This window comes from Protobothrops mucrosquamatus, unplaced genomic scaffold, assembly GCF_001527695.2.
Source record: "Protobothrops mucrosquamatus isolate PMUCROS unplaced genomic scaffold, P.Mucros_1.0 scaffold_151, whole genome shotgun sequence".
Lineage (NCBI taxonomy): Eukaryota > Metazoa > Chordata > Lepidosauria > Squamata > Viperidae > Protobothrops > Protobothrops mucrosquamatus.
In genome coordinates this window covers 392177-417814 of record NW_015386227.1, presented here as the reverse complement: position 1 = coordinate 417814, position 25638 = coordinate 392177, and the positions used below count along the sequence as shown (strand labels likewise).

Here is a 25638-nt window from a genome sequence, read left to right as displayed (position 1 = left end):
CTTCCCGTGGGTTTGAGCAGAGCCCTCTACTCCGCCGGAGGGAGAGAGGCGGTGATGAATGGCCGTCACCAGCAGCCGCCTAAACAGCGCCTCGCTGACCAGTAAGGGAGGCGTGGGCTACCGCTTGTCACGCTGTAGTTTGGAGGATCTTAAATTGAGGGGAGGGGGTCGTCTGGCCATTCCCAATGGCGAAATGTGCAAGATCACTTTAATCCCAATCTTTGCCTTTTTCTAGAATGCAGCCCCCTGCTTCTACTAGCGAACTTTCTCCATGTGATAGATCCAGCGGTGTGAGTCCATACTTTTTTCCACATTGGCACCCAAGGATAAATACTGCTTTCCTGCTACAGGTAGTCCTCGATTTACACCAGTTCGTTCGGTGACCGTTCCAAGTGACAATGGCACTGGAAAAAAAAAAGTGACTTATGACCGTTTTTCACAGTTACGACCTTTGCAGCATCTCCATGGTCATGTGATCAAAATTCAGATGCTTCGCAATTGGTTCATACTTATGATCAGTGCTGTGTCCTGGGGTCATGTGATCACCTTTTGCGACCTTCTGACAAGCAAAGTCAGTGGAGAAGCCAGATTCACTTAACAACTGGGTTACTAACTTATCAACTGCAGTGATTCCCTTAACAACTGTGGCAAGAAATGTCGTAAAAATGGGGCAAAACTCACTTAATAAATGTCTCACTTAACAAGAGAATTTGGGGGCTCGGTTGTGATCATAAGTCAAGGACTACCTGTACTCCAGCTTTATTTGTTCAATCAAGTAAATGAAGTAGATAGGCAAAGGAGATGGGGTTGAAAAAGAAACCTTTCCCAGAGCAGGGTGTCAGCCTTTTAATTTGTTTCATTCAGTGCTTCTTTTCTTTTTTTTAATGCATCTAGACCTTCACACTGCCTGCACAGCCACAATCGGAGAGTTTTCTATCAGTCCAAGACACAAAAGAAACATTCTGACTAAATTCTCTAAATATATAGAGAAGTCATTGTCACTGCCTTTTGGTTGGTGCCTATTGGTTTTTGGCATTTTCATGTTCTATATTTTTTGTATTTATAGCCAGTAATACTTTTAGAGACCTGCTAAGCATCTTCGCTTCTGCGAAGTCTGAGGGGTGAGATCTGAGGCTGTTCCCAGCAGAAATGCTGGCTGCCATAGAAACATCCCCTCAGCAGCAGAATTGCACTTGTCCCAAAATGCAACTATGGAAAAGGAAAAACAAACAGAGCCTCGGTGTTATTTTATGATCTAAAATAAATAAAATAAAATAAATAATAAATAAAAATAAATTTCGGACATGGTTAATACTGTGGGGAAATTTTTTTCCAGGGCAGAAAATATCCACCAAGTCCTAAATGATGGCGATTGTGTTTCTGTAGGATGCCTGATCTGATCATAATTTGACACTGTAGATTCAAACATAGAAATACATATTTTACTTTTGAATGCATTTTTCTAACACTCTAATAACATTTCTAGTTGTTGGGAAATATCGGGGTTTTGTACATAATGTTTCCTTTGCCACTTGTGGCACAAGGCTGTTACTCTTGCTATTTTGTCTTCCTTTTTTCATATTTGATGTGCAATTCAATGTGCAGATACCTGAATGTATATTGATCAGTGTCCATTATATCAATATTATGGTGGCATGCTTCTTTACTTTTTAGAACCCATGCATTTCTGAAAATCATTTTAAATAGATTTTTTTTGTTTTAAAATCCTTTATCTAGAAATTATTTTTCCTTCAGACTAATTTTAAATAATAAAATAAATAATAAAATAATAGCATTGGAACATTATTATCCACTGTAAAATTTATATCTCAAATATCTTTAAGGCTTAATTAGTTCTTCTCTTCTTTTCCCCTGATTCTGCCATATTTTTGTATATTAAATAAGATGCTGGAACTGAATGTGTTCCACAGTTATAATGATCAAATTTACAATACCAAATACTTGCCAGAAATAAATTAATAAAGATGGAGAAGATTAAAAACAACGGGCCCCATCAGTTAGTACCAAAGAATTATTAAACATGAATTTGAATGAAGTATAATGGATTTTTCAGGAATAAAAAAATACGGGGATATTTTTGAATCCACCTTTATGATTAAAAAGCAAAAGCCAGTTTAGAGTTTTGTAGGTAGATGTCAAGTTACATGGTAAACAAAAAGACTTGGGTTTTTAAAAAATATATTTATTGTTTGTATAGCAATACAACAGAATCTTAAAGGCATAGCACAGTAATTTTTCTGCATAACTTATATCTAGTGTAATTAAGGCAGAATTACTCTCTTTCTAATGCTTCCCTGGGATTCAAGAATCTCTTCTGTGCCAGCATTCCTTCCTCCCTTAACTATCTTGTTGGTTATTCTATGTTCCCATGGCCCATGACAGTAGAGAGAATAGAAACTAAATGGCTAGATTGGGAGAGTTACCCCATCATTATTATATAGAAAATCCTGATTATGAGGCATTTCAATATTTGGAACAGTGTAGACTTACAGAATTCCTGAGTCAGAAGGATCCTGATAAGTAGTCCAGATAGATAACTTCGACCCCATGAAATTTCAGATGTTCATCAAACCTCAAATTTTCATTATATGAAAATAATGTAATAAATACTACTTTAATGATATGACAAATATCATTCACATTGATTCCTTGTACAGTCCCATCAACACTGCTCTAAACCATCCCTGATACTGGTGACTCTCCAACTTCGGTAAGGGGAAATCTATTTTTCTTTTTGTCTGAGTACTGAGAAGCAGACCTGTAGGAGCTAATGGAGAGAATAAATTGAGTGTGGAATTATGTTTTCCTGTGGGGAAAATGTTTCCTGTCTCTCTTGGTAGCATGGCTTTAATTTGCCCATATTCTTTTCTTTTAGGAGATACTTCTCTTCACAGGAATTAATTAATTTTGGTATATAGGAGCAGAGAGGCCTACAGTAGTCCTCCTTTAGGGATGGAAGCTGGCTGGGTGACTTTGGCCAGTCACATTTTCTAAGCCCTAGACTGGGAAATTGAAAAACATCTATCAAACCACATTGGACCACCATGGTAGATTATGATCTATGAGGGGTCCTTGGTGCTCTCTGAGCTTGCTTGTTTTCTGGCAGATGTTTCATTACCCTAACTAGGTAACATCATCAGTGCTCCCATCAGTGCATCATCAGCACTGATGATGTTACCTAGTTAGGGTAAGGAAACATCTGCAAGAAAACAAGCAAGCTCAGAGAGCACCAAGGACCCCTCATTTCAACCGTGAGCTACAAATATTCTCCTTCATTGGTATGATGATCTGTAATCTTCGAGGAAGAAGCCTACATATTGCTGTGGGATGATGATGATGATGATGATGATGATGATGATGATGATGATGATTGACGACAATGATGATAGATATGTCATTCCCATCTCTCTCCAGGGACCCCTCAGTGAATGGGATGCTGCCACGTCTCAGTGATCTGCTCTTTTACACAATAGCCGAAGGACAGGAAAGCATCTCTGTTCACAAATTTACCACTGTAAGATATGACCTTAAGAATGGCTACGATTGTTTAAAATTATTTAAAACGGGTCTTTCAAATGACTTAAAAAGTTTTCATGCTGCATCTCTTAAGTTTATAAAGGGCGATTATTCTTCTACAGTTCATTGTAGACAAATGGAAACACTAGTATTGTAAAACGCTGCATTATTTATGCCATACCTATCATACAAACTCTTTAGATTTTGGACAGTTATTTTGAAAATAATAGTATGCATTTAATTTTTTTTAAAAAAAATCCGTGACAATGTGAAGATAAAATAGAAATGCAAAAGTGAAGGCTAGCATGATTAATTCCAGGTTTTTTTAAAAAAAAATTGCACAAGTAGTAAAACAAATGGCAGTATATAATTGGATTTAAACTAGCAAAGCTTTAAGACAGGGGTCTTCAAACTTGGCCCTTTTATGACTTGTGGACTTCAACTCCCAGAATTCCTCAGCCAGGCACGCTGGTTGAGGAATTCTGGGAGTTGAAGTCCACAAGTCATAAAAGGGCCAAGTTTGAAGAACCCTGCTTTAAGAAGTCAGGGAGAACACCACTCCCCTGCCTTAATCTCTCTGGAGCAGATATTTCAGGTTCTGGTGTCTGAAAACAAAGCCCTGTCATAGTTCCATGAATTCACTCAGCATTCCAATTGTTGCTGAACTGCAGTTCCCAAATACCACAACCAGTTTGGTCGCTGCTGAGGGTTACTGAAAACTGTTCTGTATTACTGATATATATGTGGCAAAAAAAAAAATGGGCCTTTTCCTTTTTCAGTGCTTGCAGACAGGTGGTTCCTATGCTTTCAGGTGAAATATTCTGTTTTCATCTTCTCCTTGTTTACAGTTTTTTGGAAATAGCAGTTGAAGAAGGTGAGAAACTGGCCCCAAAGAAATTTGCACACAATACAGTCCTAATCTGAACCTTTGATACTTCACTCAAACCTAAATGATGTATAAAATTATGTGATCAAATGGATGAGCACAACTCCCGTGCAATTCCTCCCAAATTCCACACCATTAGAAAATAAAACAGATCTCATGGCTTGAAATGTTGGAGCATCCAATATGACATCAGACACTCAGAGAAGGTCTCTGGGTTGGAAGACTGGGCACATCCTTTGCAAAGAGCCTTGTCTGCGATGCTACTATCATAATTGCTACCCCGTAGGAAAGAATGATTACAATAACATCTACTATCCTGATACCTATAGAAATGGAGTATCTATGGGTTCTGTTTTACCTATAATACAACTTATTCTCACAGTTAATTTTTCTGGGCAATATCCATAATTTTTCATTGGAACCTTCAATTTCCTCTTAGTACTTGATTTAAAGAGAGATCCATCCACCCTCTGAAAAACAGCATGGGGAAGTTCCACACATGCAAAAGCACATGCATGCATGTACCAAAGTTTAATTAAGAATTCACCCTTCGTACTAATGTAGTCCACGACTTACAACAGTTCGTTTAGTGATCATTCAAACTGAAAAATGTGACTTACGGCCGTTTTTCACAGTTGTAACCTTTGTAGCATCCCCTATGATCATGTGATCAAAATTCAGATGCTTGGCAGTTGGCTCATACTTATGACCGTTGCTGTGCCCAAAGGTCAAAGGATCGCCTTTTGCGCCCTTCTGACAAGCGAAGTCGATGTGGAAGCCAGATTCACTTAACAACCAGGTTACTAACTTATCAACTGCAGTGATTCACTTAACAACTGTGCCAAGGAAGGTCTCGTAAAATGGGGCAAAACTCACTTAGCAAATGTCTCATTTTACAACAGAAATTTTGGGCTCAATTGTGGTCCTAAGTCGAGGACTAGCTCTAATGGGTACCGCATCCAGTTCTACAACCCTCACCCCTGACTTGTTCTTTTTCATTCAGGCCTTACAGCGCACTGGCCTTTGGACCTCAGATCCACGTCTTCGCGACTGCATGAATCTGATGCGGACCGCAGCTCAAGGAGCTAGCAGTGCAGGAATGCTGAGTCGAGAACTTTTTCGGAGGTAGGAATTACACTGAAGTGCACCTGGTGGTGTTGTGGCTGCCCCTTTGCAACTGGAGCCCTGAATCTATGTTTGTTTAACAAAGCATATCAGCTCCTGCAGGCAAATTTAGTTTTCGTTCATCCTGTCGCACACAAATTTTGTTCTGTAAACAATCGCACCCCGATTCACAGAATTCCTTCTGTAGTCATATTCTACATATCTCCTGTTTGCATCTCTTCCTACCTCACTATATCTTCTTCCCCTCAGCCCACCACAATTTTTCATAGCCTAAAAACATGAGAGCTACTTTGGTTAAGCAATATACGTGCTACAGTACTTAAATTTGCACGTTCAGGAACAGCAGATATGAAATAGGGATAGCTCCAGAATGTTAAAAGAAATGTCCAATTATTTTGGAAAAATCTCAAGTTTTTATTTGGATACCTTGAATTTCTACTCCATGCCTAACATCTGATTTAATGGTAGCTGCATTCAAGCAACATACTGAGTTTTCATGTGATATTTTTTCGATTGGGCTCTTTGTTGGATGAATCCAACCCGTGAGGTTTTGTCAATCACAACATAGTCCATGGTGTGAACCCAGGTAACTGTGGTCAAGCAAACAAACTACAATTAAGCAAACCATACCACAGTGCACTATACAATTCAAGCAATATATGGGAAAGGAAGGTTTATTCTGTGATTTCTTTTTGCTGTGGACTTTACAAGCAGCAGCTTAGAAACTACAGGAGGTTATCCAAAAAAAGAATGGTAGAGAAAGATAGGAGAGATGATAAGTCAGTTAGCATTTAAAAGCTGGAAGTTTTTTTTTAAAAAAAAAATTGGCTAACTTGTTAAGTTTAGATGTTCAAAGTGCAAGAAAAGAGGAAACATGCTTCTGAATTGATATTGCCAAGTCAGCTGCTTTTCAAGGCAAAGAAACAAGAAGATAAGATAGTCGTTACAGTTTTCATGTCTGCTTGGTCTCCAAATAAGACATCCTACTTTCTTCCCCTATGTGCCATTCAATATTTCACCTATAATTTTGGCTTTCAGGTGTGTGAGTAGCAATATAGTTCTCTTGACCCAGGCTTTCCGGAAGAAATTTGTCATCCCTGACTTCAAGGAGTTTACATCACACGTGGAGCAGATCTTTGAGTGTACCAAAGGACTTAGGGAGGGCAAGGTAAAAACGATCTGATTGCACATAGCAGAAGGTAAATAATAGGATTCCTCTGCTACCTTCAAAAAAAAACTAATATGCATGGAAAGCTCCCCAGTGCTTGGGTAGAATATGAGAGTGGCAGATAAGAAGGTAAAGAGGCTGGTTGGCTGGCCTTAGAATTAAGGAGAGAGGTTGTCTTAATTCAACCTGCGTGGGAAGAGGAAACATGAATATCTCCCCTTAAGTACCCTTAACTCTTACTAAAATCCCTCCAGAACTTTTTTCAGTGCTTTTGTAACTTCAAATGGTTGCTATAAATCAGACATGTCAAACTCACGACGTCACGTGACATCGCGCAACGTATCGGGATGGTTTTGCCATTGCCGGCAATGGGGTGGGCGCGGCTTCCAGATGATGCGTCCGGCCCACGGGCCGGCAGTTTGACACCCCTGCTATAAATGGTTGTAAGTCGAGGGCTATATCATAATAAAACAAAACCACAAATGTATGTAGCAGTCTAAGATATCTTCCTCTGCTGCTGATTTTGTTCGTTAGTGCAGGGCTTTTCAACCTTTTCACCCATTGTGCCACTTTTAGGATATGGCAATATACGAGTACCACCAGTCGCCTAGCAAGGTGTCAAAAACTTGACCAAAAAAAAAAAAAGGAAAAAAACGATGAAGTACAGGTAGTCCTCAACTTACAACAGTTTGCTTAGTGACTGTTCGAAGTTAAAGTGGCACTGAAAAAAGTGCCCCCCAAGCCTCAGCTGAGCAAGACACCTGCCTGCCCGCCCAGCCGCACTCTTCCTCCTGTCCGAGGTTTTCATTGTTGTGAGCATTTCTGTTGAGGATTGGCAGCGGGAGTGGGGTGGGGTTTGGTTTTATTCCCCCCGTCTGCTGGGTGGTTGCAGCAGGTTTTGGTCACTTCACATGACCCTGGGACACTGATTCCATCATAAATATGAATCAGTTGCCAAGCATCTGAATGTAAATCACAAGACCCTGGAGATGCTGCAACATTCCAGCTGATCGGCGCTTCTTCTGGGCTCAGCAGAAGTGTCAGGATCATTGCTGCTTTCCAGCTGATTGGTGCTTCTTCAGGGCTCAGCAGAAGCGCCAGGATCAGCGCCGAGCTCCAGCTGGAGCCTGGCGCTGATCCTGGTGCTTCCACTGAGCCCTGACAGCCCTGCAGCTCCAGCCATCTCTCGCTCAGGTTTGTGCGGTGCTGCCACCGGTTCAGCTCATTCCCTTCCTCCACTACCACTTTTCTAGAATGGTCGCATACCACCTGCCAGGTGCCAATGTATCACAGGTGGTACCCGTACCACTGGTTGAAAAGCCTTGCGTTAGTGCACTTGTGCAGACTGCTTCTCTTAGTTTCAGTTTATTCCCACAATCTCACTGGTATAGAACGGAGGCCAAGAGAAACTTCCTCTACTGCCCTCAGTTAGGTGGGCTGCAAATGGTTAATGACTGTTCCCTAGGGCTTTGTCCCACATCTGAACAATTTATCTTTCCTTTTGTATAGGTAGCAAATTACATTCCCCAAATGGCCAAATGTAATCCAGACATCTGGGGGGTATCTCTCTGCACAGTGGACGGACAACGGTGTGTATAAAGAACTGAGAGGCAAAAAAAGGGGTGGTGGTGGATATTACAGAATAGGAAAAACTATTTTCCCCCAAACAACTCAGTGAGGTAAGCCGGACTGAGAGTGACTAACTGGCCCAAAGTCACCCAGCCAGCTTTCCTGCATAAGGGGGACTAAAACTCCCAGTCTCGTGGTTTCTAACCTGGCGCTTTAACCACCAAGCCAAATTCAATGGGATTGTAATACAGGTAGTCCTTGACTTACAACCACAATCAAGCCCAATATTTACGTTGCTAAGTGAGACTGTCAAGGTTCCGACTAATGAAACACTTCAAAGAACTTCCAGGCATTGTTTATCCTAAAAAGCCTTTATTCCTGTGTAACAGAGTGTCGGCGCAGCATGGATGGATGCCAAGATCTGAAATCTCCACCCCAGAGCAGTTATTTTGCTAGCATTTTCCCTCCCTCTTTTGCTGTCATAAGTCACGTTCTCTGTTAAGTGAGTTTTGCCCCGTTTTACGACCTTTCTTGCCACAGTTGTTAAGTGAATCACTGCAGTTGTAAAGTTAGTAATACAACTGTTAAGTGAATCTGGCTTCCCCATTGACTTTGCTTGTCATAAGATCACAAAAGGGGATCACATGACCCTGGGATGCTGCAGCCGTCATAAATATGAATCAATTGCCAAACATCCAAATTTTGATCACATGACCACGGAGATGCTACAACAGTTGTTAGTGTGAAAAAGTCATAAGTCACTTTTTTCAGTGCCATTGTAACTTTGAATGGCCACTAAATGAACTGTTGTAAGTCAAGGACTACCTGTATTGTAGTTCTGGATAACAGCAGGGAAGTCAGTTTGGTTTGGGCTTAGGATGTTGTCAGCCCAGCCACTGTGGCTGCTTCAGGTTTATCAAATGATGACTTTGATTGAACCAGTCCTTGTGCCTGGCTGTGGCATGAACTACTTGGGGATAAACTCCTGCCTACCTCTTCATCAAGATGCTGGTGTTGGTCTTTCAGACAGAAGAGATGATCAAAGGAGGGTATAGAGAGTGTTCCTGATATTCTGTGATCAGCCACAACCCCAGCAACAAGTTTTGGGGATACGCAAAAAGAGCTTTTCCATCTTCCATGTGTATCCTTAGCTCCCTTAATGTTGGAGACTCTGAATTATGAACTCTGCTATGTCACTAAGTATCTCATCCTGGGGCCTTAAGAGACTGGCTGAAGTTCAGAGATCAGAGTTCTTCACGTGTAGGAGTCCTTTGGTTTAATTTTTGGCATCCCTTGTTAGAAATTCTGAAATTTCCGCTAGTCGGTTAGCAGTGTAAAACCAGAAGAAGGTCCAGCCCCGTATAAGACAAGTTCCAATGTTTGGGGAACAGCATTCCAACACTTTGCACAAGTGTCAGGTCACCATGTTTGGGTCATTGGGTACACATCATTTCTCTCCCTCCATCTCCCCTAGGCATTCCATGGGCCACACTAAGACTCCCTTCTGCCTGCAGTCATGTGTCAAGCCCTTAAAATATGCCGTTGCTGTCAGTGAACTGGGCACAGAGAGAGTCCATCAGTATGTGGGCAAAGAGCCCAGTGGTCTGCGTTACGACAAACTGTCTCTCAACGAAGAAGGTGAGTAGTGGAGAGGAGCCTACGTGTGCTGAGGAACAGGAGACCGTGGTTTAAATCTTTGCAGACCCAGTTGTAACACAGGTGCTGTCCTTTGTCAGCCCCTTTGACTACTAAAAGCCTTACTGTGTGAATGAGACCGTTCCAGTTGTGATGAAAACATCCATACCTCCCATGTCTGAGCCAGGATGCAACTTCTGTTGAAAGGCAAACCAAAGTTTGTTGTTGTGTAATATGTGTGAAATACTTGCTTTAACCTTCTAGGATGGCAACAGTGTACAGGCCCTGGTGTATTGAAAGGTTGTATGGAAATGCAGGTCATAAAATATCTGTATTTTCCCTATTAATATTCCCATGGAAAGTAAGAAGAAGAGCTTTTCTCTGAATCTTCATCTGTCCCATTAAAAAATTTTCTCTTTCAGTCCATTTTAAGTTCCTTGCAAAATTGAGGCAGTTCTTCCCGCAGAAAATATTCAAGGGGTGAATGAGAACTGTTTACCTCTTACGTTTATTTTTCTTGTGTTTGATCATTAGGTACATGTTTGACAGTCCATTAGTTCATTGGTCCTACTTTTTCTTATGATTTGTATATTTATATATTAAGTGAATGATACTTAACGAACCTGTGAAAAAGTATGCATCCTTCATTAAAGTAATTGTGGATTTTTTTTTCTTTTTCGGTAAAGCCTGCATAATGGCATATGAAGAAACAATAATTTAGGGTCACACAAAAAAATGAAAACAATAGTTCTTATTATACTGTTAACAAGATTACAGCAAGCATAGCACTAGCACTTAGACTTACCTATATACCACTTCATAGAGTTTTATAGCATTCTCTAACAGTTTACAAAGTCAGCCTATTGCCCCCAACAATCTGGGTCCTCATTTTACCAGCCTTGGAAGGATGGAAGGCTGAGTCAACCTTGAGCCAGTCAGGATTGAACTCCTCACTGTAGGCAGAGTCAGCCTGCAATACACTTTAACTACTGCACCACCATGGTTCTTTCCCAATTCAGAGGTCCTGCAGATCAATGGCTTCTATAGCTCCTAAAAAGTCCAGCCAGAAAAGTTGATCAGTACTGAGTGAGGATTTGGAAACTGTGGTTCCATCTTATTTACTTAAAACATTTATAAAGTGTCCCATCTTTCAATCAGTTCTGGACAGCTCTCAATGAAAAATTAAAAGACATATAAAATCACGTTCAAAGCTATAAAATTCAATCAATTAAAGCAGGGGTGTCAAACTCACCGCGTCATGTCACAACGTATCACAACTTTTTTTCCTTTGCCGGAGCTGGAATGGGTGCAGCTTCTGCGTGATGCCTCTGGCCCGCGGGCCGGCAGTTTGACACCTCTGAATTAAAACATTAAAAACAAAAACCTGGCACCAATTAGGCCTCTTGATGAGAGTGTACTTTTCTTATTTTCTTTTTGTTAATTTTAAAATTAATTAATTTTAAAGTGGATCCCATAAACTGTGCAAGACCTCTGCAAGATCTGTTTGTCTTGCTGCCATCATAACCCTGCTGAGGTTTAGAATTTTTTCTTCTTCTTTTCTTAGACTCCAGGCAGCTTTATTTATCCTTTATTTCTGAGGTAACATGACTAAATGGAACACGGGTAAGATAAGGGACAACTCTTACTTGGTTAACTTCAAAGCAAAGAAATGAATGGACTTACATTAAATAACTTTAAATAGTTCATTAAATAAGTTAACTTGATTCTACGGTGTAGTTATAGCCAATCACAATTTGCTTACTCTAGCACTAGTTCTAACTCTGTCTCCCTGACTGATGGAGGTTTTCTAGGGTTAAAACTCTCAGCCTTTCTCAGATTTGTCCACTACACCTCCCAAATCCATCATTCCTCAGTTTTTCTCTAGAATGTAAACAGAAAGATGGTGGCCTACATGACTATTTTTGGTTGGCAGTTCCACCTCACAATCAACACAGATTGATATTGAAAAGGCCAGTGTTTTAGAGAAACCTAATTGAAGAGGAGGAGGGTGCAAAATTTAAAGAATCCTGTTTTAATCCATTCCTTTGCATTCAGGGATTCCACACAACCCTATGGTGAATGCAGGAGCCATTGTGGTGAGCTCTCTTATCAAGGTAAAGTTTCTTCGGCTATAGTACTGATATTAGACATGGGCTGGAGTCACCCAACAAATGGAGAGTATAATACAGTTTGGATTAAAGACAACATATCTCTGGACTCACTTCACAAATACTGGAATGTGGTTTGTTTGGTTTTCATGTAACTTGAATCCAGTAGCTTCTGTGTTTGGTAAACTACCAGAATGACTTAGTATACTGTGTATCAGGCCTGTCCCAGCTTGGGCATCTAGGAAAGAAAGACCCTCGACTCCATTTGTAGTGAAAAGTATACTTTTACTAAGGGCCAAGTGGTTACAGCGTAAGCAAAGCCAACTTTTTCTTCTCCCAGGCCCTCTCCCCTCAGTCATCTTTTTTAGTGTCCAATAAGATTCAAACCAATTGTTTTGGTAACAGTTCTAAAGTTTGGCACCTCTTTAGTGGCATTCACATTCCATTCCCTTGCCCGTGGCCCATTGGATCATTCAACTGTTGTCTCTGGTTGGCACTTCTGTTTCCTGTCATCCCCACTCCCTATATCCTCCCATCTCCCCTTCCCATACTTTATGGCAGGATGCCATCAAAGCGAAGCAGGGCTGCAGCAGCGTGATGGCAGATCTGACACTGTGTGAATAACTCCCATATAAGGGATGGTACATAAGGTGCAAAGTCTATATTGGATTTTAATTGGTTTTTAGCAGGGGAAAATTTCTTTTTGTACAATGTTTTAATATGCTGTGAGCCGCCCTGAGTCCCATGGGGAGAAGGGCGGCATATAAATTTAAATATAAATAAATAAATAAATAAATAAATAAATAAAAATATATTGCAATGCACACATTGTCACATCTACTCCTCCCACCCCAGAAACAACATTTGGGCTATTTGATAAGGATCAGCTTTGATATCGTCCTACAAAGGTAGATTCTGGTTCCAATTTATCTCCAGGGTGCGGGATTACAGATAATTTTGGTTTGTTTGCTGCATTTATAATATGCTGTCACTACAGTGATCTTCCCATTATGATTTTCCTCCTTAGTCAGACTTACAACTACCCTACTCTCTCACTCTTGGTCAAAGTTGAGGGATCCCTTGTTTCATATGGCAGATGCATATGGAGCTCAAGCCTCTTCTCATCTACCCAAAACTCTCTCAAAGATGAATATTCCTCCATTCTTCTGTCCTTGAAGTTCTACACAAGATTTAACGGCTGTTCTATCCAATTCAAGAACTGATCTGGGACCCCTGTAGCTATCTTAACTAGAAGTTTTAGAATGCATTGCTAAACCTATAATGTATTTCTAAACTTTCTAACAACAACCATCCTGGATGTTTACATTTGTCAAAGATTAAACTGGGTCTCAGAATGCATTTGATTCTTTTCTCTCTCTTTTCTTCTTCATCAGATGGGCTGCAATAAAGCAGAGAAGTTTGACTACGTGAGTCTGCCCTTTCTCGGAGTTGGAGGGGAAATTGACTTTCTGGAAATGCTGGCTGATCAAGTCGTTTATCTTGCAATGCAATCCTGACATTTGATTTAGTCATTTGTTTAAAAATCCCCTAGAATATTTACCGATGAAAGGTGAAAAACATGCAGAACACAAGGGCATGCTCTCTAAATGACAAAGTGACAAGCAGTATTTCTGATACATTCAATTAGGGACAAGAACGGGGAAGCTGTGGCTTACAGGAGCATTCAGTCGTCCAGCATCCCTATTTTTTTTAATGTGCTTGTTTTTTTATTATTTTGAAGGATGGGTGATAATCAACAAAATAGGTACCAAACTGTTCTGTGAAATTAAAAATACTGCAGTTAGGCATACAAAGAATTGACTGGCAAGAGAAAAAGAAAGAAGGGTTAGTGAAAGACTGGAAAAATCCAGATTGAAATAAAAAAAGAGCTGGATCATAAAGAGGCCCCTTCCAAATGCAGTTTTGTTTCTGTTCTAGGTGGTGGATTATTTGAAGAAGATGGCTGGAAATGAATATGTGGGATTCAGCAATACCACGTAAGGCACATGCGTTGTGTCTATATATGGGCTTGCAGTTAGAGTGCCTAGAAGCATGTCAGGTTTAATCTGAATGATAATTCTCCAAATGGAGTAATCCAGAGGCTGAGAGAAACGAGGATTTGTGCATATTTCTTTGCAGGTTTCAGTCAGAGAAAGAAACAGGAGATCGGAATTATGCCATTGGCTACTATCTCAAAGACAAAAAGGTAACAAGAGGAAGGGGGGGAAAGAAACCCTGGGCTTTCTAGCAGACCAGGATAAATGCAGTTGAAAGTTGAAAGAAACCCCTCTCACTGGGAAAGACCAACTTTGCCAAGATCTGACCCAACTTTACTTTCTTTTGATCCCTACTTGGCAGTGCTTTCCACGTGGTGTGGACATGATGGCAGCTCTTGACTTGTATTTCCAGGTAAGTTGCATTTTGAACTGCAGCTGAGGTGGTATGTTGGGTACAAAACAAATCCATCTGAGTTTGAGGGAGACAAAAAAAAAGCCATTTGGTTGTTTTTTTTTTCTTCCAAACCTATTCCTCTAGATCAGAGGTAGGGAACTATGGCCCCTTTATGACTTGAGAACTTCAACTTCCAGAATTCTGGCTTAGGAATTCTGGGAGTTAAAGTCCTCAGATCATAAAGGTGCCATCGTTCCCCACTCCTACTTTAGATTAATATCCCACAGGGCCAGTGTCTTCAAACTGCAATATGCTATACTCCCCATCATCCCCAGCTAGCAGATTCTTGGGACTGACAGTTTACACTGATGCATATAACAGGCATCAGGTCAAAAAGGTTGATTTTGGATATTTGGCCAGAACCTTATTTTTTGTTCCATTATATGTTACTCTTTCACCTGAAAAGAGACCTCCTTCTTCTTCTTCTTGTGCCATATCTATTATCGGATGTTGGTGATCCTGTTTTTATCAGCAGCCGCACGAAAAAGTGCTGCTGAGTTTGGTCCAAACCAGTCCCTTAGATTTTGAAGCCACGATGTTCTTCTTCTGCCTGGACCTCGTTTGCCTTCAGTCTTTCCTTGGAGGATTAAATGGAGTATGCCGTATTTTTCTGGGTGTCGTATCACATGTCCGAAATATTCTAATTTTCGTTTTTTAATTGTTTTGATGACTTCCCTTGGCTTTCCCAGGTGGCATATCACCCCCTCCTTCACATAATCAGAATTCACATATGCAATCTGTCATTTTTCAAGAAATATTATATCAGGTGTTTTCTCTGTGTTAAACCACATTTGTGTATAGACCCTAAATTTTCACTCCAAGCAGAGGTTAGGAACGATTTCTGGGCTCCTTACTAAGATGTTGTTATAACTAATTTCTCTTTTTTTTAAAAAACTTTTTTTCCCCCTTATGAAGTTGTGTTCTGTTGAAGTGACTTGTGAGTCTGGCAGTGTCATGGCAGCCACACTTGCCAATGGTGGTATCTGCCCTATCACAGGCGAGTGTGTCCTCAGTGACGAAGCCATCCGCAACACCCTTAGCCTCATGCATTCTTGTGGCATGTACGACTTCTCGGGGCAGTTTGCCTTCCATGTAAGTTTCTGCTCTGTTTTGGGTGGGTTGGAAGAAACAGTGAGCATCCAGAAAGAGGGTGGGACTATTTTTATGACAGCTGATTTCAGTGGGAATTATCTTCTAAAGGCCGTTCCTCTCCATTGAAATGGTCAGGTGAATCAGGTGCTACTGAAGCAGAAACAACACTTTTGCAAGTTCCTGTACTATGCTGAGACCTATGCCATGGCTTGCCACATTTAATAAAGTACAGGTAGTCCTCGATTTACAACCATTCATTTCGTGACTGTTCAAAGTTACAACAGCACTGAAAAAAGTGACTTATGACTGTTTTTCACACTTATGACCGTTGCAGCATCCCCATGGTCACGTGATCAAAATTCGGACGCTTGGCAACTGACTCATCTTTTTGACTGTTGCTGTGTCCCACAGTCATGTCATCATCTTTTGATTCCTTCTGACAAGCAAAGTCAATGGGAAGCGGATTCACTTAACAACCATGTTACTAACTGAACTGCAGTGATTCACTTAACAACCATGGCACAAAAAGGCGTAAAATGGGGCAAAACTCACTTAACAACCTATCTCACTTAGCAACAGAAATGTGGGGCTCAATTGCAGTCATAAGTCGAGGACTACCTGTATAATTGCCTGGATTCAAATGACATAGTCAACTAAAACCGAATAAGCCACATTATATCATAGTGTGACGTGTGAACTAGATCTAGGAAGCTTGTACCAGCTACCTCATCCTATATTTGCCTCACACAAATATTCAAGATAATCAGGAGATGGTACAATTTTGTCTAGAGAAGCTTTTGTACATGCTGGAGACTTGTGGTTCAGAGGGAGACATTTTGCTGAGGCATGAGATGCTGTAGGATACCTCTTGGCTTGTGTTGATCTCAACTCATTTCTGACAGATGTACACCGGCATTCTCTGGAAAAATATAGGGCACTTCTTAGATTTATGCAATGCAAGCTCCTCTCTTGGGCACTTGTTTCTGAATGATAAGTAGCAACTATCCACTCTCTTCAGTCATCTCCTAACACTTGGCATGATGCTTTGCAAAAGAGGGACAACCAAAAATGCACCATTCTTAAAAATAGGTATGCGTGTAGCAGACCAGAAATGTGATTACAGTACTTATATACAGATCCACTTCTGCTTTCAGAAATTCTTCTCTCTAGTGCTACTTTTCTGCTTCATCTGCATGGTAATAGCCACCAGTTTCATTTTCCCAGCCCAGCATGAAATTTAATTTTGCACCAGGCAAAGCCTAATTTGCACCTGCAAAGAGCTTCCAGAATTAATAATATAACTGGAATATACTGCAAATTGGGTATCTGCTTTGCCATTTGCAGTGATCAACTTTATCTCTTTGTCCCTCAATTATACTTACTTGGTTTAAAGCTGAATAAGAGGAAGAGTTTTGAGATACTTAAAATGTGACTCATTGTATCCTCCATGTAATCTCTTTCTCATTACCAGGTTGGTCTTCCTGCCAAATCTGCAGTCTCTGGGGCTATCCTGCTGGTAGTGCCCAATGTTATGGGAGTGATGTGTCTATCGCCCCCTCTGGATAAAGCTGGCAACAGCACAAGAGGAATTGGGTTTTGTCAGGCAAGTTTCATGAAACTATAGACATGACAGAATGAACCTTTTAAAAAGAGCCTGTGAGAACCATGGATGGAATGATGACAGAACTGGGTTGATGGGTGGGCACAGAGGTTTTGTGCAAGCCACTCTCCCGGTCTCCATTTCTTAAGAGTAACGCTATAATAAAGATAAATATGAAAAGCACTCTCCATATTAAACGAAGGGTAATTGGGGAAAAAAATGACAACATAATTGATGTATTTGTGGTATTTATGGGCTATATTTTATGTCGCAACCATGAAAACATATCAAAATTAACATCTACGAGAAAATACAAGTAGTTTTACCATGAAGCGCTTGAACTGCTGAAGTCCCACGTTTTTTGTATGCCAAGTTTTGAAATTCTTGATTATATTGGTATTGATAATCAAGTTGATGTTGAAATTTACTGTGTTTCCCTGAAAATAAGAACTATTCTGAAAATAAGCCCTAGCTTGATTTTTGGGAGTGGGCCTAATATAAGCCCTACTCCAAAAGTAAGCCCTAGTTTTGGGGTGAGGCGCATGCCTAAAAATCAAGCTAGGGCGGGGGTGGGGAGAGTGGAGTTGACCCACGCATCCTGCACCTGCTTACCATTGTAGCCAGGCCTCCCATGCCCCAACACCTGCCTCGCTGGCCCTCTTCTTCTGCAGCTGCTCGCTGCCATTTGCGTGTATCACCCCCGGCCTCCATTTAGCCATCAGAGACCTTCAGGAAATGCCTCTGCAGCTGAGAATGGAGCTCTGGATTGATGCGCACAGTGCCCCCTGGCCTCTATTTCACCAACAGAGGTCTTCAGGAAAGGCCTCTGCAGCCGAGAACCGAGCTCCGGATTGATGCATTCGGCTGCAGGGGCCTTTCCTGAAGGTCTCTGATGGTGAAATGGAACCCAGGGGGTGCCACGCACATCAGTCTGGAGCTCTGTTCTCAGCTGCAGAGGTCTTTCCAGAAGGCCTCTGACAGTGAAATGGAGGCCGGGGGCGACACATGTGAGTAGCGGCTAATAGCTGCAGAAGAAGTGAGCCGGCTGGGTGGGGCTGTCGGTGCCACCGGTGCAAGGTGAGATAGGGGATAAGACACCTCCCGAAAATAAGACTTGGTGCCTCTTTTGGAGGCAATAGTAATAATAATAATAATAATAATAATAATAATAATAATAATAATAATAATAATAATAATAATAGTAGTGCTGGATCTTATTTTGGGGGAAACACATTAGTAACTACATAATAAAACTTTTCCAAGATGATCTGTCCCCAACATGGCCCTTCAGGTCTTCCATTGATGCATTCATGGCTGCTAAAATCAGATCCATCAGCCTTGCTACTGGTTGTCTTTTCTTTTTCTCTTTTATTCCACTTTTTCTAGCATCCTGGATTTCTCAAGGGACTAAGTCTTTGCATAATAAATCCAAAATATGGTAATTTGAATCTCAGATAAGACTTCTGGATTGATTTGTCCTTTGATCCATTTGTTTGTTGGTTATTCATGGTATTCTCAGGAAACTTCTCTAATACCTATATTGAAAAGTGTCAATACTCTTTCTATCCTGTTTCTTCAGAGTTTGACTTTTGCTTCCATAGACTGCCCCTGGGAAAAGAATTTCATGCATGTTTCCGATATTTATAGGTAGACACGTTGTCATATCTGAAAATCTTTTCCAAGGCTTTAATTTCTCTTCTACCAAATGCTAACTAGTGACTTATTTTTTGATTGCCAGTTCCTTTACTAGACAGCCAATCCTAAAAGACAGAACCTATCTGTCTTCAATTAGTATGAAGGTTGGTTGCTATACTTATTAATAGTTTACACTTATAGTTAATCCAATTTTCTCCATGCTCCTTGAATTTCATTAGTAGAGCTTTTAGAGCATTTGCATTGTCAGCCATTAGAGTAGTGTCATCATTTTTTTTCTTCAAGTTTTAAAACCACTCTCATCTTCTTCCAATCCAGCTTCCTTCACTGTATATTAATTATATAGGGTGAATATGAAGAAGAGAATCGATAGCTTTGTTTCATTTCTATATCAGTCTGGAGCCAGTCTGGATTGTGGCTTTCTGTCCTATATATAAGTTTCACATGAGGATATGGCTGATTTGAGATTCCATTTTCCTAAGGATATTACTCAGGTCAATAATATAAAAAGACTTTCTGTAATCAATGAAACATGAACTGAAAGCCAGTTTGGTCTACTGGTTAAGGCATCAGGATAGAAACCAGGAGATTGTTAGTTTTAGTTCTGCCTTAAGCTGGGTAACTTTGGGATAGGCACTCTCTTTCTCTTAATCCAACCCACCTCACAGAGTTATTATTGTGAGGAAAATAGAAGGAAGAAGGAGCATTAGCTATGCTCACCACCTTGAATTATTTATAAAATAAAATAAAATTGGATATAAATAAAAAATAATTGATTCTTTCTGATATTCTTTTGATGTTTAGATTTTCCAGCGTGCCTCAGCAGTATTGCCTCTTAATTCTCAGCTTCTTCTAAAATGAACTTGAACATCTGGTATTTCGCTTTTCACAAGGGGCTCCAATCAGCATTGGATGGTCCTGAGCATTATTTTTTGGCATATGTTAAGGATACTAGGCAATTGTTTGCACATTTTATTAAGTCTTCTTTCTTTGGTATTGGTGTTAGAAGACTGAATCTTCTCACACTTCAAATCTGCTGGCATAGTTTGGTTAGAGCTAAGTTAGAAGTGATTGTTATTCTGTTGTTTGCCACATATCTGTAGCTATTTCATCAATTCCTATTGTCTTCAGACTTGGTAATGACCCAGGTGCTGATCTGACTTCATTTTCTAATGTAGAGATTTTTGTAAGTAGGGAATATCTTCTAATGCAATGATTCTTAAACTGATTAACCCAATTACCCCTTTTCCTGGTCTCAAACGTCATTACCTTTCTCACACACACACAAAAATCCCCAGATTGTTGTTTTACATGAGCATTTTGCAGCAGGAGTTTCAAACTGGAACATCAAGTCATTAAGAAGCAACTACAAATTGTTTAATTACTCCCAGGATATGTTCAAATTAGCCTCTTGGAGGAAAATGCCCAGAGTTTAAGAACCACTGTTCTGTGGCATCTTGGATGTTCACGTTGCTTCCATCTACTTTGAACCAATTACTAGAAAGCATCACACAGTTTATTTTATAACTTTTCATTTGGGTTCCCTTTTGATTCTTATTCTTGTCTTTTGACTGTTATTTCTTCAGGAATTGGTGTCCCTCTTCAACTTTCACAACTATGACAACTTGCTGCATTGTACCCGCAAGATGGACCCACGCCGTGAAGGAGATGAAGTTAGGGTAAGAGACCAAGGGCCCTTGTATTGGAAAGATACTACAGATTTAAGTGAACTAGAGTAGAAGAGAAACTCAGAACACTTAGAGGATTAGAATAGCAGAGGTAGATGAAAGGCCCAGGGTTTAAGATGCATAAAAGAGAGATTTTATCAAGAAATGGTGACTTGAAGTCTTAGAGAGCACAGAGTAAGGGTTGCCAACCTAGAGAGGTGAAGCTCTCAATTCAGGAGGACTGTACAGTTATTAAAAACACAGGAGATCTTTGCCTTCTTGGTTTCACTCATTCATTCATTCATTCATTTATTCAACGTATATGACCATCCACTCTGGATGCCAGTTATAGCTCTGATCTGCAACCTTTGCTGTGCTCTTGCTGCTACAAATAAGCTGGAGAAGTGGGTATGCAGGAATGTTTTTTCACGCCCAGTTCACAGTTGCACAAAGAGTTGATCAGTCATGGTGTATAGGAAAACTGCAAGGAAACAGCAACTAGCACTGCCTGCAATGAAGATGTTTTCCTCTATTCTAGTCAACTGGAAGCTTATTTTAGCTATATTCTAACCCAGTTATGGAAGATTTTTGTTTGTTTGGGGGGGGTTTATATATTCAGAATATTTCATTGTGAGGGTTTTTAAAAGCCTCCAGAATCATGAAGATGAGTTATTGTAGGCCAGATGTGCTCAATATACTTCATATTTTTTCAGAACAAAACTGTTGTGAATCTGCTGTTTGCTGCTCACAGTGGAGATATCTCTGCTCTTCGGAGGTATGACTTTACTTATCCAGGGAAAGATGGTGCTGAAGAGAGATCTTGAGTATAAGTGAAATAAGTGAAATTTCCTTCCATGACATTTAACTCTGTCCTCTTGGCTTTCTTCTAGATTTGCTCTGTCAGCTATGGACATGGAACAGAAAGACTATGACTCTCGCACGGCCTTGCATGTTGCTGCAGCTGAAGGTATCATGTTCGGGATGCAAATCTGCCATGATTTCTAGGCACCTGCTCTTTATCCACATTTGCATCTGCAGGCTTGCATGGTAGAAACACATTCATGTAATTAGTGCTTCACCGGGGCTCATTTCTAACAAAAATGGGGAAGGGGGTTTGTGAAGGGAAGGCAAAGCTCTCATTCATATAAGTTCAATATAATATTGATCCATCACCATTAATCAGTGTGCACTTTGAAACAATAAGCCATCATAAAAACAATGTAATGGATCTGAGGGAAGATGCCGTATGAAAAGTATCAGTAAAAGGTGAAAAGTATTTAGTACGAGGTAAATACATTGAAGAGAATTCTGTCAATTTATGAATTTCCCTGCATTTAGATTTCTGTAAAAATCCAAAGCAATTTCAGGTGTAAAGATAGGAAATCCTATGTTCCCCCAGACATATATTATGTAATTACTTTGCCTTAAATGGGTGTCATCATCTTCTTGGTATCTCTTCCATCTTTTCCCCTACCACAAAACAAAACAAAGAAAGGAAAAATTAAGTAACCGCTCAGTGCCATATGACTGAGACTCCTAGAAGCTCAATGCTTATTCCTCCAACTGCAAATTGTACTCAGATTTGCAAGATTTATGGTAAGCAAATTTCGATGCTATATATTTCTGTCTCCAGGCTGGAGAAATTTCTCCAAACATTGATATAGTAAATGGAAGGGTTTTAAAAAGAGTTTTAAAAGTAAAGGTTTAAATAAATCATGCTGTCTCACCTCCAAAATAAAAAAAGCTCACTCTTACAGCAAGCATGGGACCTCTAATTGTACAATCACAATAATTTCCCCAAAGCACATTTCCTAAGAGATGATGTAAGCATTCTGAAACACATATATGTATCAGAATAACTCTTGATTTGTCAATTCTCCTGATCTGTGTTGCTGAACACCAAGAGATTCTTTGGAAATCTGCATCTTACAAGAGAGCTTACATAGTTGAACAGAAACAAATTTTTCCATCCTTGAAATGTCTACTGTGACTTTCTTGGTAACCCCTATTCTGCAGTCCTGCACCTTGAAGAACTCTGTAGACGAGGTTACATGTCGCATGATCTGTTGGGAATGGTTCAAAAGCTCATCTTTGGAAAGAGAGAAGAAGAGCCTCTTTTTAAATTGTTCCAGTTTTATGATTCTCCACAGGACATCTGGAGGTTGTGAAGTTTCTGATGGAGGCCTGCAGAGTCAATCCTTTTGTCAAGGACAGGTGAGGAACAAATGGGCTGACGGTTACAGATTCAAGATCTTGCTTTTTACTCTCAGAATTATAAAATCTTAGACCCAGCTTCTCCCTAAGCTAATGACAGGGACCTTATTTGCCATAAGGAACTGTTTCCAACAGCAGCTGCCTATAATATATTTCCCATTTCTCTGTTTAGTACTCCTTGATCAAATCAGTTTCTTGATCTTGTTACTCAAGAAGTTTGCATACTCATAACTTGTTTTGGGGCTGATTGGCCTCTGTTGGAACAGAATTGTGAAAAAAATAAAAGTTTAGTCTGATGCAACGTGACTATCAAGATATCCATATATCCCTAAAGGCCTCAGTTGTAATTTAGATTCTCTCTCCTTTAGGTGTGAGAAAAGGATGCATTACAGTTGATGACCCAGAGTAGGAAAAAGGTTCATATATTGCTAAACTTAGATCTAGTTTGTTGTTTCAATTTAGCATGCTCTGTAAATTCAGAGTAGAGTGTTGACAAGTCTCTATATTTTGTCCTGGTACATCAGGAACAGCTGTAACAGTACAAAAACTGTCAGATTCCTTGTCTCAATAAGGTGTGCCATAACCTTGGGGAAACGTTATTACCTGACATATCATGTTTTTGGGAGAAAGATTTCCATTGAACATTGATGGCCTAAGAAGTTACATTCTCCTAGTGCATGCAATATGATTTGATACCTCAGAAACATAAAGCACTACTTGTTTTAGTAGTAATCTTCATTTTGTAACATAGTACAAAATATTCTAGTAATCTTTATAACAGAGTAATTGGGGGGGGGCATATAAATTATCCTAATTTGAAGCCAATATGGATACCTGATCCACAAACACTTCTTTTTGATCTGCTTAGTTGAGAAAGAGGTGATTCAAGCTTTCAGTTGTTCCTCAGTACCTAGAACAGTCTTCTTCTCCATTCTGGCATCTTCAGCATATGTTGGGAACAGAGTTCTCAGGGGGGTTTTTCCACTATGACAGGGGTCTTCAAACTTGGCCCTTTTATGACTTGTGGACTTCAACTCCCAGAATTCCTCAGCCAGTGTGCCTGGCTGAGGAATTCTGGGAGTTGAAGTCCACAAGTCATAAAAGGACCAAGTTTGAAGACCCCTGCACTATGGCCTTTGGCTAGAAATTATAAGATTTGTAGCCTCAACCCATTAGAGGCCATCGGGTTGAGAAAAGCTGCTCTCAATGGACAGCGATTACAGTATACAAATCTTCATAGTGTTGCCTTCTTTGCAGATGGGGAAACATTGCCTTGGATGATGCCATCCAGTTTCATCACCTGGAAGTGGTGAAGTTGCTCAAGGATTATCAAGAAAACTACATATTGGGTTCCAGACAGGCCAAGGAAGCAGCCGAGGATCTCTCCAAGGAGAATTTGGAAAGTATGGTGTGAGAATGGTAGTTTCTATAGCTGCTTTGTTATCCCTGTTTTGACTGGTTCATCTCACTTCTGAAAGGAGTGTAACAGTAAACATACTATTGCTAAGGACTTGAAGAAGAAGAGAGAGACGTATAAAGAGAGCACTATATTCTTCTCATTCCAAACTCTTCCGCCCACTTGAGCAATGCGGAGTTGTTTGGCATTTTTCCAAAACAGTCTTGTACAAGAGACACTCTCTGGTGAACCTTGTATGAAAGTTCAGTACTACCCTTTGACAGCACAAGTAAAATTGATAAAATCCCCAGGAACCAAGTAACTTTTGGTGAGAAACCAATTTTAGCTTCAGAAAAAGGAGAAAAAGAATGCTCAACTGCCATTTTGGGTTGCCTGATAAAATCCAAGCAGCTATCACTATAAAGGCTGAATGCATTTAAGGAAAAAAGGGTTCTTCAATTTCTGTCTCTTTCAATTGTGTAACTTAACAAAACATTTCCTCTACTATGAATCCATCCTCTCCCTTGTCCAACCATTCCCCCACTAGGTACTTAAGCAAGAAGGGAAAACATACTTGTCTCTTAATGTTTTTAATGAATTCTGACTTTTGTCTGTCCCCACCTTCAAAAATAGCCAACCATTCCTGCTATTACAGCTTACACTCCCTTTCCTACACCCACACCATCCGGGAAAGCTGCAGGGCTATCTCATAATACAGTTATGCCACTGGAGGGTGTGGAGATACAACTGTTGCTTTTTAGGGAATTGAATTTTAAAGTGCAGCAGCTGATGACCAAATCAGAAATTTAATGCATCTATTTTGCTTCTTATTTTCATAAAAAAAAATGCATGATGTCAAATTTTGGTCATGTTATTTGATAGAATGGTGGGGGCTACAAAAAGGGGATGCAGTCTATGTGTTTTCCAGATCTGCCTTGCTTGCTAGAAGCCATACAATATATTCTGTACCTGGGAGCAAAACTTTTCAGTATACTGCACACCTTTTTTTAATTTAGTACTCTCATTTAATTTAGTACTCTCATTTAAGAAATGAATTACAGTGACATAAGGCACATACAGCAAAAAGAGGCAGGTAATCCTTGGGTTACAACAGTTCGTTTACCTGACCGTTCAAAGTTATAAGGCACTGAAAAAAGTAATTTATGACCGTTGCCGCATCCCCATGGTCACGTGATCAAAATTCAGAGGCTTGGCAACTGATTCATATTTATGACGGTTGCAGTGTCCTGGGGATCATGCGATCCCCTTTTGCGACTTTCTGATAAGCAAAGTCAGTGGGGAAGCCAGATTAACTTAACAGTTGTGTTACTAACTTAACCACTGCAGGGATTCACTTAACAACTGAGGCAAGAAAAAGGTCGTAAAAGGGGGCAAAACTCATTTAACAACTGTTTTGCTTAGCTATAGAAATTTTGGGCTCAATTGGGGTTGTAAGTCGAGGACTACCTGGACACATTTATCTCAAGCAATTCTTGGCATGTTCAAGAGATAATAAATTGGTAAAGATGTTAACACT

The 25638-nt window shown here is 40.1% G+C and overlaps 1 protein-coding gene across 1 annotated transcript; it reads left to right on the top strand.

The window, feature by feature from the left end:
- Positions 1 to 24293, top strand: GLS2 (glutaminase 2). Its single transcript, XM_015819893.2, has 18 exons — positions 1 to 101; positions 3436 to 3535; positions 5427 to 5548; positions 6587 to 6716; positions 8226 to 8305; positions 9760 to 9923; positions 11976 to 12034; positions 13423 to 13455; positions 13967 to 14025; positions 14168 to 14234; positions 14387 to 14437; positions 15395 to 15571; positions 17043 to 17174; positions 20411 to 20503; positions 21205 to 21266; positions 21382 to 21458; positions 22642 to 22705; positions 23963 to 24293. Exons 1-18 carry the CDS (start codon positions 55 to 57, stop codon positions 24117 to 24119), a joined length of 1674 nt encoding a protein of 557 aa, XP_015675379.2. The 5' UTR covers positions 1 to 54; the 3' UTR covers positions 24120 to 24293.
- The last annotated feature ends 1345 nt before the right edge of the window (positions 24294 to 25638 follow it).

What these genes read in the sequence shown, in the direction of transcription:
- GLS2 (XM_015819893.2), top strand. Translation starts at nt 55, where the DNA reads ATGAATGGCCGTCACCAGCAGCCGCCTAAACAGCGCCTCGCTGACCA. An exon ending in AAGGACTTAGGGAGGGCAAG is followed by an intron (nt 6,717 to 8,225) that starts GTAAAAACGATC and finishes CCTTTTGTATAG; the next exon opens with GTAGCAAATTACATTCCCCA. An exon ending in ACTGTCTCTCAACGAAGAAG is followed by an intron (nt 9,924 to 11,975) that starts GTGAGTAGTGGA and finishes CTTTGCATTCAG; the next exon opens with GGATTCCACACAACCCTATG.